General features: G+C 37.6%; 1 protein-coding gene across 3 annotated transcripts in view; it reads left to right on the top strand.

Annotated features, from left to right (window-relative positions):
- Positions 1 to 13,214, top strand: part of VPS13B (vacuolar protein sorting 13 homolog B) — a 731,003-nt gene that overhangs the window by 51,034 nt on the left and 666,755 nt on the right. For all 3 annotated transcript variants that reach the window (XM_075549441.1, XM_075549440.1, XM_075549439.1), the window contains exons 6-8: positions 32 to 213; positions 7,320 to 7,494; positions 12,126 to 12,394. In XM_075549441.1, coding sequence (XP_075405556.1) covers positions 32 to 213; positions 7,320 to 7,494; positions 12,126 to 12,394 — 626 coding nt within the window. The remainder of the gene's footprint in view (positions 1 to 31; positions 214 to 7,319; positions 7,495 to 12,125; positions 12,395 to 13,214) is intronic.

Here is a 13,214-nt window from a genome sequence, read left to right as displayed (position 1 = left end):
TTTTCTTAAAAGGTTTTTTTTTTTCTTTTAGCCACTGATCTGGTGCTAAGAAAGGTTATTAATTTTTCTGACTGTACAGTATGCCTTGACAAGCGAAATGCCAGTGGTAAAATAGAATTTTACCAGGATCCTTTATTATATAAATGTTCCTTTAGAACTCGTCTGCATTTTACATATGATAACCTAAATTATAAGATGCCATCTGTTATTAAGGTAAGTATTTATTTTTAAAGTAATTGAGTTTCATGTATCTATTTTGCCTTTTGATTTCTTACGTGAGCAAATTTGTTTAAAAAAACCCAAATATTAACATTATAAATGTACACGCTATTTGTTCTTATAATAATTTATATTTATCATTTTATTACATGTTTATGTTTTAAACTTTTGATATTTATTGTAGCAGAGATATGCCGATGACTTTTTTCCTGCCTCTTTAGGCCTTTTTTAGTATGTTCGATGTTTTTAATATTTCTGCATCTCCATAGAGGAGGTCTTGTATAAAAGTGTAAAAGCCTAATTAGTTTCTTCAGGATTTTTGATCTTTTATTTGTGGTTTTCAGATATACCTTAGAGCATGGGTTTTTTTTTTCCCCCTCAGGTAACAGCTTGGTATATTTGAAATTTTATTCTGCATGAGTGGTATATATATATATATATATATATTTTTTGTGTGTGTGTGTGTGTATAAGAAAGAGCTTTCTTTTTTTTTTTAATCTTTTTTTTTTCTTCTTTTACATTTTATTAGGGACTCATACAACTCTTACCACAAGAGTGGTATATATTTTTAATGTATAAAATTAATATGTAAGCATAAATTTTCACCTTTTATTAATAGCTTTCCAAACTTCTATTTATATATTTACCTATTTTTCTACCTATTCATTTATTTCTCCTGGTAAAGGAAGTCACACCATCATGGCTTATGATCTCATTGACTATATGTATATATATTTTTAAATCATTTTATTGGGGTCTTGTATAACTCATCGCAATCTATACATCCATCCATGTGTCAAGCACATTTGTACATTTGTTGCCCTCATCATTCTCAAAACATTTGCTTTCTACTTAAGCCCTTGGTCTCAGCTCCTCATTTTTCCCCTCCCTCCCTGCCCTACTCCCCTCACGAACCCTTGATAATTTATAAATTATTATTATTTTGTCATGTCCTATACTGTTCGACATCTCCCTTCACCCACTTTTCTGTTGTCTGTCCCCCAGGAAGGGGGTTACATGTAGATCCTTGTAATTGGTCCCCCCTTTCTACCTCACCTTCCCTCCACCTTCCTGGTATCACCACTGTCACCACTGGTCCTGAGGGGATCATCTGTCCTGATTCCCTGTGTGTTTTTAGTTCCTATCTGTACCTATGTACATTCTCTGGTCTAGCCGGGTTTGTAAGGTAGAATTGGGATCATGATAGTAGGGGTGGTGGTGGAGCAGGAAGCATTTAAGAACTAGAGAAAAGTTGTATGTTTCATTGTTGCTACACTGCTCATTGACTGGCTCGTCTCCTCCCTGTGTAAAGGGATGTCCTACAGATGGGCTGTGGTTCCCCATTCCCCACTCCTTCTCAAACACAATGATTTGAGTTTTTGTTCTTTGATGCCTGATCCCTGATCCCTTCGACATCTTGTGATCACACAGGCTGGTGTGCTTCCACGTGGGCTTTGTTGCTTCTGAGCTAGATGGCCACTTGTTTATCTTCAAGCCTTTAAGATTCCAGACGCTATATCTTTTCATAGCCAGGCATCATCAGCTTTCTTCACCACATTTCCTTATGCACCTGCTTTGTCTCAGTGATCGTGTCAGGAAGGTGATCATCATGGAATGCCAGTTTAATAGAACAAAGTGTTCTTGCCTTCAGGGAGTACTTGAGTAGAGGCCCAATGTCCATCTCCTACCTTAATACTAAACCTATAAATAAATGCACATAGATCTATTTCCCTATTCTCATATATAAATATATTTACATATGTACATGCCTTTATTTAGACCTCTATAAATGCCCTTTGCCTCCTAGTTCTTTCCTCTATTTCTTTTACTTTCCCCTTGTCCCAGTATCATGTTCAGCCTTCATTTGGATTTCTGTAATTCCCTTGGGTTAAATTGCTCTTGATCAAGCCCTACCAGGCTTCTTACACCCTACTCGCTATGGATTTTGGATCACTTGTTGTTCCCTTGTCCCTGGATTTGTTAACACCGCTTCCTTTCTCCCACCTCCCCTTCACCCATTTCCTTCTGGAACCATTGGTCCTATTATTTTCTCTTTCGGAATGTTTATCCTATCTATCTTATCTAGTTAGACCTGCAGATATAATAATACGTACAAAAACAAGACAGAGCAAAACAAAGCAACAAAAGAAAACAAAACACCAAGCCAGTGACAAAAAACGGGAAAAGCCTGTAAATAGTTCAAGGTCTGTTTGTTGACCTTTAGCAGTGTTTTCTGGTCAAGTCTGATGGGGTGCCATGCCCTCGTCCCAAAGTCTATTTTTGATATTCCCTTGGGACTTCCTTGCTCTGTTCCCCTTGCTGTTCTGTAGTACGCCCTCAGTGTTTTGCCTCAGTGTGGTTGGGTCAGATCGGGCGCAATTCTTACACTGTATATCCAGTGTTGTCCCCATGGGGCTATGGTCAATGAGGGATGTTGTGTCGCGTAGTGGGGCCAGCCATATGCTCGTCTGTGCATTGGCGCCTCTAAGCAGGGATATCGTCTTCAAGACTGGGTGGTCTAGGATGTGCTCCACTCTTCCTTCCCCTTCATTTGCTCCTGTGTGCTCTGATGAGACATGCCCCTCTCCCTGAGCTGTAGCTTCAGTGCTGTACTCTGATGTAAATTCTTCTTGGGGGACTGGGGGCTGTCTACATAGTTTGGATTGGGGCCGGCCCCTCAGACCTGTCTACTGGTTCCCTGCTTCATGCCGGCATATTGCATTCTCCTCTTGGAGCACCGGGTTGAACTCTGGTCCTTCTCTCCTTGTGGAGATATAAACAATTCCCTCCCCTTGGGTGGGTTAGTGCCCAGTTCCCCCACTACCCATTTTTTTTTCATTTTACCCCCTCCTTTTTTGTTGGCTACCATATGTATCCCTGGATTTGGTCTGGCCCCTGCCTAGATCGCACCCCAGGAATGTTTGTATACAGTAGTTTTTTTCCCCCTATTCCCCTTTTGCATTTTTTTCTTTTAAGCTTACCTCAGTGGACTCACATTGTACTTGTCCTTTTGTGCTTGGCTTACTTTACTTAGCATAATTTTCTCCAGTTGTTCCCATGTGCTTCCTTTTTAGCATCTTAACCAATTGTAATGTAGAATGGATTTGTAATGCTTGACAATAAGCCTCTGACTACTATAGTTCTATAAGGGAAAGACTGATCTTATGTCTGGCTATTTGTATTGACTACTGTGCCTGTTTGGCTATTACTACATTAAAAATTAATGTTCACTATGTATTGTACACATTATTTTGTTTCAGTATTATTTTTTCCTTTTGCTTTTGACTATGATGATTACAGGAAATTATTAAAGTGTTGATATACCAGCCTTACAGTTGGGAAGCCTGGTGGCACATTAGAAAAGTGTTCAGCTGGTGACCAGGAAGTTGATGGTTCAAAGCTACTAGCTGTGCTTTAGGCGAAGAGGAAGTAGTTCGCTGTGGTAATTGTTTCCCAACTTGGAATTCCAGTGGGCCAGTTCTACCTTGTCCAGTAGGGTTGTTTTCAATTAGAATCGACTTGGCTAAAGAGAGTTTGTTTGTTGCTAGACAAATTGTTGGTTTACTTTCTTTTTTTGTTCTTAGATTTCTGGTAGAGTTGAGGAATGTGAAGCAAATCCAATAATGATTTAGAAAGCAAATAATGTATATGTGGAAGTTTTAATATACAAAAGGGTTTCTTTGATCATTAGTAATGAAAAGAGAAAGTCAAAATATATGCATTTAAGGAATAACTTAGTGTTGGGATACAGAGTAAGTTTATGTTCTCAATATTGATTAGTCCTGACCTTTTTTGGTAAAAAGTGCTTGTACACATAAACTGTATAAATAAACTTCTTGTTATATAGTGTTTGTTTTTGGCTCTGACAAGCCTCAGCTAGGAGATCCATAATTCTCAATTGAAATTAACTCATTAGCTCTTAAAATGAATATTTTTATCATATTGGAGTTGCTTTTTTTAAAAAAAAACATTTTATTAGGGGCTCATACATATATACACACACACACACACATATATACATATATATCTATTTTTTTGCATGATGCCTTATACCTGGTCCCTTTGGCACCTCGTGATCACACAGGCTGGTGTGCTTCTTCCATGTGGGCTTTGTTGCTTCTGAACTAGATGGCCGCTTGTTCACTTTCAAGCCTTTAAGACCCCAGACACTATCTCTTTTGATAGCCGGGCACCATTGGCTTTCTTCACCACATTTGCTTATGCACCCATTTGTCTTCAGCGATCCTATCATGGAGGGGTGTGCAGCCAATGATATGATTTTTTGTTCTTTGATGGCTGATAACTGATCCCTTCGGCACCACTCGATCACACAGGCTGGTGTGTTCTTCCATGTGGACTTTGTTGCTTCTGAGCTAGATAGCCGCTTGTTTATCTTCAAGCCTTTAAGACCCCAGTCACTATCTCTTTTGATAGCCGGGCACCATTAGCTTTCTTCACCACATTTACTTGTTCACCCACTTTGGCTTCAGCATTTGTGTCGGGAGAGTGAGCATCATAGAGTGCAAATTTAATAAAAGAAGGTATTCATGCATTGAGGGAGTGTTTGAGTAGAGGCCCAAGGTCCTTCCGCCACCTTAATACTAAACCTATAAATGTAGACACATAGATCTATTTCCCCATCCTCCTATATATATTTGCATGTACATGTCTTTGTCTAGACCTCCATAAATGTCCCTTGACTCCTAGCTCTTTCCACTATCTCCCTTGACTTTCCTCCTGCCCTACTACCATGCTCTGTCACCACATGGGCTACAGCTATACCTTTTCTCTACGTAACCTTACCCTTGATCATTCCCCACCAGGCCTGCCACTCCCCACTCTCTACCATTTTGGGTCCCATGTTTTTCCCTTGTCCCTGTGTTTGTTGATACCACTTCCTTACTCCCCCCTAACCCCCCCACCCCAAGTCCCCCCGAAAGTGGGCTCTGAGGAGGAACAGGTGTCAAGGGTCAGTTTCCGTGAAGTGGAGATGACCCAGTGTGGTACTCCACATCAAAAAAAGACTCACTTCCTTCAAGTTGATGCCCATTCACAGCGACCCTATATTACAGGGGAGAACTGCCCCTGTGAGTTTCTGAGACTTTTAACTCTTTTACTAGAGTAGAAAGCCTTATTTTTCTCTTAAGGAGTGGCTGGTGGTTTTGAATTGCTGACCTTGCACTAAGCAGTCCGAACAGGTAGCCGTTATGCCAGCAGGTATACTGGAGAGATAATTATTCCACTCTCACAGATGTCTGATAACCATGGGGAGGAGTCGTCAGGTTCTTGGGGGTGGGTCTTACTTCTGATAGTGTATAGTTGTGAGTCAGAATTGATTAGATGCCAGTGAATTTGGTTCTTTAGGGTCCTAAGAAATTTGTATTACATAGACATCATTTACGGCATTGATCACATCAAAGACAGGACATTTCCCAAGTTGCCCCAGATATTCTAATGACAGTTTTATTTATATTTTGTGTATGTTTGTAATACATTTTCTAACTTATGTGTGAAACAAATAGGTTATAGGGATTCTGACATCTATGCCATTGATGATCATGCACATATGCTTAAATTACTGAACCTTTTCCTCATTTTTGGGGATTTATACTGCTTAAAGTTTCTCAGAGGAATAAAATTCTTCGTATAAATCTTTGGCTACATTGCTGATTAATTCTGTAGGAAAGATTTCTGTAACTGTAAATAACTTGCTAATGAATTTAAGCTGTTTTAAGTCTTATCACTTATATTTCAAAATTTTTTCCCAAAAAGGTTTAATCAGTGTATATTGCAATGACTATTAAGAGTGTGCTTTACCACATTCTTGCTATCCTTAAATATGAATGTGTTTTAAAAATTGCCAACTTGTTGCACAGAAATGTTTCTCTTGGGTATTTGATAACCATAATGGATTTTGAGGAGTTATTTTAGAAAATTATTTAAATAGCATTTTGTTATCAAGTCTGCTAAGATTGCTCTACCTCTTGTGCTGTTGGTGCAGTAACAGTGGCAGATGGACCTCAGACCAGAGCTCGGAAGGCTTGCTGTGTACATGCCTGTCCTGTCCTCTACACATGTCTTATCCCTTCATTGTCTATTCATTGTATCGATTTTCAATCAGGTTGAGGAGACCTGTAGTCATGTTTGATAGATATTTTATGGCTTTGTCTTTCTGCCCTATGTCTAACTTTTGCCCCACCTTTCATACAATTTGTGATTTCTGTCCTGGAAGTAGGACCACTATTTTATGTTTCATAGGCACTCAAATACCAGTTAGTCAAATAAACATTCCTAGAGGCTTGCTTTTATGGCTTAATTAGTTTTATCCTATGTTTATACAACAGCAGGAAACCATTACACTGTAGCTGTGTTTATATCTCATTGCTGTCTCTTTCCTTAAGGAGAGCTTTGATGGACTGCTGTATTTCCTAATTGTTAGTAAATAACCTTTCTTCTTTGATATAATTGATTGATGTTATGAATTTGTCATGTTTAAATCTCTTGATTTATCTGAAAAACTTTCCTGGACACATAGTTCAGCTGGTTTTCTGTGTTTTACAAGAAAAGTTTTATTTCTCTACTATTTGATTTCTGTCCTGAAAATATAATGACATATTTCCTAGTAGGAATATAATATTTTCCCACTTAGTATATGTCTTTAGGATGTATATATGTTCTATTTGGTTAATAAAGTTGGGGGGATCCATTATAATTTTACTAAAGGGTTTTCTTGGAAACTTTAGTAATTTATTCTTACTTTGACAGATCCATCTAGTTTTTGGTACTATCATACTAATAACTTTATAGAATAGGTATGGTGTCAATGTAACTTACTTTCCTTTTGGAATAATATATCTGGAAATCAAGTCTATTTCCTCTCATTTTCAACTCTATTTGAGGTAATGTAGTTTGTATGTAAAATTCACTGTAACAAAATTTGTTTAATTTCTAAGCTTCTTAGAATATTTTAGCTGAAGTATTAGAAATGTTTGAGATATTAACAATGTTTTCATGGTGGTATTTCATTTAGTAATTTAAACATGTTCTACTTATATTAAATGACATTCCCTTTAAACATGCTTTTGTTTTTCAAAATCCAGATTCATACTTTAGTTGAGAGCTTGAAACTTTCTATCACAGATCAACAACTGCCCATGTTTATCCGTATAATGCAGCTTGGGATTGCTCTTTACTATGGAGAAATAGGTAATTTTAAAGAAGGAGAAACAGAGGAACCTACCTGTCACAATAAAGACATGCTAGGAAACATTACAGGTAATTAAAATAAAAAGCTAATTTTTAACTGTTCTCACAAGGTATTTTTACCACTGTAAATGTTATATCATTAGATTAAATCTTGGAGTTTATATGATGAGATGATAACATTTTGTTGTTTTACACTACTTTGATTCTCACCTTTTTCTTCAGATTCGCTATTTTTCTAGAAATTTCTCCCACTGTGCTAAAAATTTGTATTTCTAATAATAAGTACGTATTCAGAATGTACATTTTATAAAAATTAAGGTTGTACAACTACAATAGCTTCTTAGTTGGGATTTAACTAGTGCCTAGTATTAGTAAGCTTTCATCAGGAGTTACATAGCTAATTAATTTCATGGCTAATTATTTATTGATTTACATACTTATTGATACAAAACAGATTGACTCATGATTTAATTAGTTATAGTTTTAGTAAAGACATTTTACTTTGCAATGCAAGAAATATGTTGGCCATTGTTTAATGAAAATTTTTTTGGAAGAGTGAATTTTCCCTCTCATATATGTGAATCAAGCATTTCAACAGAGCGTACTGATAGTCTGTTAATTTTTCTTTTATTTCTTGTATTTCATTTTGGGTATTATTTTATTGTTGTGCCTTCAGGTTGACTAATCTTTTCTTCTGCTTTGTCTACTCTGTTATTAATCCTATCCATGTTCCATATCAAACTTTCAATTTTTCATCTCTAAAACTCTTGCTTGTGCCTCTAAAATTTTTTTAAATTAATTAATTTTTTTAATTAAAAAAATTTTTTTTAGCAATTTATTGGGGCTCATACAATTCTTATCACAGTTCATACGTATACATACATCAATTGTACAAAGCACATCTGTACAGTCTTTGCCCTAATCATTTTTTTCTCTTTTCTTTTTTTACATTTTATTAGGGACTCATACAACCCTTATCACCATCCATACATATACATACATCAATTGTATAAAGCACATCCATACATTCCCTGCCCCAATCATTCTCAAGGCATTTGCTCTCCACTTAAGCCCCTTACATCAGGTCCTGTTTTTTTTTCCCCTCCCTCCCCTTTCCCCCCTCCCTCATGTGCCCTTGGTAATTTATACATTGTTATTTTGTCATATCTTGCCCTATCCAGAGTCTCCCTTCCCCCCTTCTCTGCTGTCCCTCTCCCAGGGAAGAGGTCACATGTGGATCCTTGTAATCAGTTCCCCCTTTCCAACCCACTCACCCTCCACTCTCCCAGCATCGTCCCTCACACCCTTGGTCCTGAAGGTATCATCCACCCTGGATTCCCTGTACCTCCAACCCTCATATGTACCAGTGTACAGCCTCTGTCCTATCCAGGCCTGCAAGATAGAATTCGGATCATGGTAGTTGGGAGGAGGAAGCATCCAGTATCTGGGGGAAAGCTGTGTTCTTCATCGGTACTACCTCGCACCCTAATTAACCCATCTCCTCTCCTAAACGCCTCTATGAGGGGATCTCCATTGGCCGACACTTGGGCCTTGGGTCTCCACTCTGCACTTCCCCCTTCATTTAATATGGTATATATATACATATACATATATATACACATACATACACACACTTATATTGTTGTTTGTTTTTTTTTTTGCATGATGCCTTATACCTGGTCCCTTGGCACCTCATGATAGCACTGGCCGGTGTGCTTCTTCCATGTGGGCTTTTTTGCTTCTGAGCTAGATGGCCGCTTGTTCACTTTCAAGCCTTTAAGACCCCAGACACTATCTCTTTTGATAGCCGTGCACCATCAGCTTTCTTTACCACATTTGCTTATGCACCCATTTGTCTTCAGCGATCCTATCATGGAGGTGTGCAGTCAATGATACGATTTTTTGTTCTTTGATGCCTGGTAACTGATCCCTTTGGGACCACTCGATCACATAGGCTGGTGTGTTCTTCCATGTGGACTTTGTTGCTTCTGAGCTAGATGGCCGCTTGTTTATCTTCAAGCCTTTAAGACCCCTGTCACTATCTCTTTTGATAGCTGGGCACCATCAGCTTTCTTTACCACATTTACTTGTTCACCCACTTTGGCTCCAGCCGTTGTGTCGGGAGAGTGAGCATCATAGAGTTCCAGTTTAATAAAAGAAGGTATTCATGCATTGAGGGAGTGTTTGAGTGCCTCTAAAAATTTTCTCTCTCTCTTTCTCTAGCCTTTTTTTACTTTCCTTAAGCATGATAATTAAGTTTTATTGCTGCTTTAATGTTCTTGTTTATTTTATAAATCTTTGTCATTTCTGTTTGTTTCTATTGATTGACTTTCTTTTCTCTTTGTGGATCATATTTTCTGTTGCTTTGTGTGCCTGATAATTTTAATTTGAAGATAGACATTGTGAAGTACAATTTGTTGGGTGCTGGTTTTTTTTATACACATAGTTAAATTATTGGAAACAGTCTGATCCAGTTGAGGTTTGCTTTAGAGCTTTGTTAATGGGATCAGAAAAATCTTTACCCTCAGGTCTCATTTTGCCTCTGTCTGATGCTCAGGAAATTACAATGATTTTTTCTTCCTGACTTGTGGGAACACAAACTCTTCTCCTTTCCACATGACCTCTAGGAATTGTTCTCTTTGCTTCTTTTTGGTGATTCTTTTCATAGTTTTAGGTACTTATTTGCAGTCTGTGTACAGTACTCAGGTGCATACTTGAGGGAGGCAAGGTCCGCAGTTGGAAACCATCAGCTGCTCCACATGAGAGAGATGGACTCTCTGGTCCCATACAGATTTGGAGCCTTGGAAACCCACGGGTGCAGTGCTGCTCTATCCTGTGGGGTCTCTGTGAGACCATGCCGATTCGATGGCAGTGAGTTGTTTCTGATGAGTCAGAATCCGGGTGCCATAATCGTTTTTTCATGTTGGGCTGCTACCTGCAAAGTGAGCAGTTTGAAGCCACCATCCCCTCCAAGGGAGAAGACGAGTCTGTCTGTGCCCATAAAGATTTATAGTCTCCGAAAAAGCCACAGGGGCAGTTCTACCTATTGAGTTTCCATGAGTCAGAATTAACTTGATGATGGGAAGTTTTGGAGTTTTGGGGGGAAAAGTCGGTCTGATAGCTATTGCAATTTTAAAATAGTAATGAGTATAAATGACAGGTTTTGATGGCCTCATACCTGTTTCTTTACATAATAACTCATTTCTATAGGTCTTCGAATTGTAGGTATAGTTAACAAAACTGTAAAATTTACTTCCTACTTTTATAATTAAAAGAATGTTATATTTTAAGTAATATATATTCACACTGAAAGTCATGAATTTTCTTAATTTTATCAAGGACCTCAGATTAATCAAGAGAAGGGTATTTTAGAAAATTCGAACTAGACATCAGTGAGGTAGTTTTTTCCTTATGCTCTGACTCTTGCATTTTATAAGGCAGTGAGCAAAGATTTAGAACTGCACAAACATCTTTCACCAAAGTCTCTCAATTCTTAATTTTTTAGAGATATTAAATAAAAATACTGGTTTTTCAGCCTCTTTTACTTCAGAAACTCAAGCAGTAGATATTATTTTAATAGAAAGGACAAAGAAGTCCACAGTCAATTTTTGGGGACCCTACCTGTATTTAGGTGACATGACTTTCTGTTTTATAATCAAGTTGATGTACATTGATAACACCTAATTTGAATTCTTATGAGGGACAATTCATCATAGATTTCATTAGTTTCTGGTAGTCCTTATATAATTTTATAGTTTACTATGTATGAACCTGTGTAAGTATTATTTAAAACATTTTCTGGCTATATAACTTTTATAATTTAGTTTCAAAGTTAGTATGGTATTTTAAGTAGTGGGTTTACTATTTACCTAGCCTTTTTCCAGATGTAAGAAGAATGGGCATATGTTAGATGGCCTTTTATCACAACCTGTAAGTGCATGACTTTCTAAGAATAATAAAAAGTTCTCACGTTTTTCCCAGCCAGAAGACCCTGGATATGTACATGCATAGGGGTGGCATTTAAAATGATGTGTTTATTACAGATGTGTCAACATTGAGAGTAGGTACACTTGAATTTGCTGGAGAGTGTTCATATCACTTTAACAAATAATGTGGTTTCTCCTCTGAATTTTATATTGATGTATCTCTTAATTTTTTAGAATATTATTGTTATATTAATGTTGAGGCTTTGATGAGGTTTGATTTTATAAAGATTGTGTTGTGTGATAGAATAAAAGAATGACTGGAATTTAAATCCTTAGGCTGCTAGTTTGCAGCTAAATAAAACTGCTTTAATTTTTACATTTGTAGAACAAAATATATATTTTCCCACAAATGAGAAAGAATAACAAGCTATTGTTTTTCTTAAATATATATATACAAGTAATTTTTTTCATTATAACATTTATTTTAGTTTTTTATCATTCAGAATAATTCTTATTTTGGGGAATGCATTTGCCTAGACGTACTTGTCATTTGCTTTCTCAGTTGGGTACTCCAGTATCATGCCAGAATTTTTTTTCTGAGAATAATCAGTTATTGATTACATTGGGTTTATTTTAGGAAAGTAAGTTTTAAAACCAATTAATCTTACCTTATATGAAGAAAGAAAGATGTGCGAATATTTTTATGAGATTTCAAATGTACTTTTTTCTCTATTAAATTCTCCAGCTTTAATTAAAACTTTTTTTAATTGATAGTTGCTGAAGATGAAACAAGAATAGACATGCAGTATCCTGCTCAGTACAAAACCCAAGAGTTCTCTTCACAGCAAGATGATGAACAGTCACAGGGATGGGTGTCATGGGCCTGGTCATTTGTACCCGCAATTGTGAGTTACGAGAACGATGAAGAAGACTACCTGGGCCGTGATCCCGCATCCACCATGCATCCGCAAAAGGCGCCGACTTTGAAGGATCCTATTGTTTCTGTAGGATTTTACTGCACAAAGGCCACTGTAACTTTCAAAGTAGGTTTCTTGCTCTTGCTATTTACATGCTTGTCAACTTAATTCTGCTTAAATGTGGGTTGCTAGTAAGGATATTGTGAGTGAAAGCCAGCTCCCCACAAATGAAGCCAGGGTTGATAGGGGCACCCCAACAATTGAGAAAGATAGATAAAAGGGAAGGTAAAGTTGGTGCGCAGGCGACTCAAGGAGAAGGGACTCCAAAGCCCAGAACTTTCTTCAAAGTAGGCTTATCTATAGTTCTTGTCATGTGTCCTACATTGACAAGGTTCGCACACAAAGCGTTTGTGGACACTTTCTATGAAGGCAAGCAAAGAAGCAGTAATATTCTATCGACTGGAGGGGAAGATAAACAAGGACCATAACTGGGCATCTGCAGAATCCTGTATTTCAGCCATTTCTAGGGAACAAGAAAGTGTGTACCTTTTCTTAGTGTGACGGTCAGACCATCCCATGTCTCAGATCCCTGGTCTGAGCTGTCAGTTCCTCCCCTGGGCCTTGCCTGAACTGTGGACTATAGTGGTCCTGTACTATTGGAAGAAGGGACCGAGCGCACGCTGTCACTCAGAAGCCCAGAGATTCCTTTCTCAGAGTCCATGTTCAGACAGTCTGCGCCCACAGGATCGAATATATGTCAGGTTTGTTTTGTGGTGTGTAGATGTAAGAGTGTAATAATTTTTAATTCGTGGAATCACTAGAAATCTTTGAATTTGGACCCCTTCTATCTTCTTAAAGCCTTCTCCACTGTTCCTTTTGATCAGCTGCGTTTTCTCTCACTACTGGGCCATTCATTGACTTGGCATTCAGAAATATCCTCATATTT

The sequence above is a fragment of the Tenrec ecaudatus genome, chromosome 5, assembly GCF_050624435.1.
Source record: "Tenrec ecaudatus isolate mTenEca1 chromosome 5, mTenEca1.hap1, whole genome shotgun sequence".
Taxonomy (NCBI): domain Eukaryota; kingdom Metazoa; phylum Chordata; class Mammalia; order Afrosoricida; family Tenrecidae; genus Tenrec; species Tenrec ecaudatus.
The sequence above is the reverse complement of the archived record's forward strand: the minus strand, read 5'-3'. Positions and strand labels throughout refer to the sequence as shown.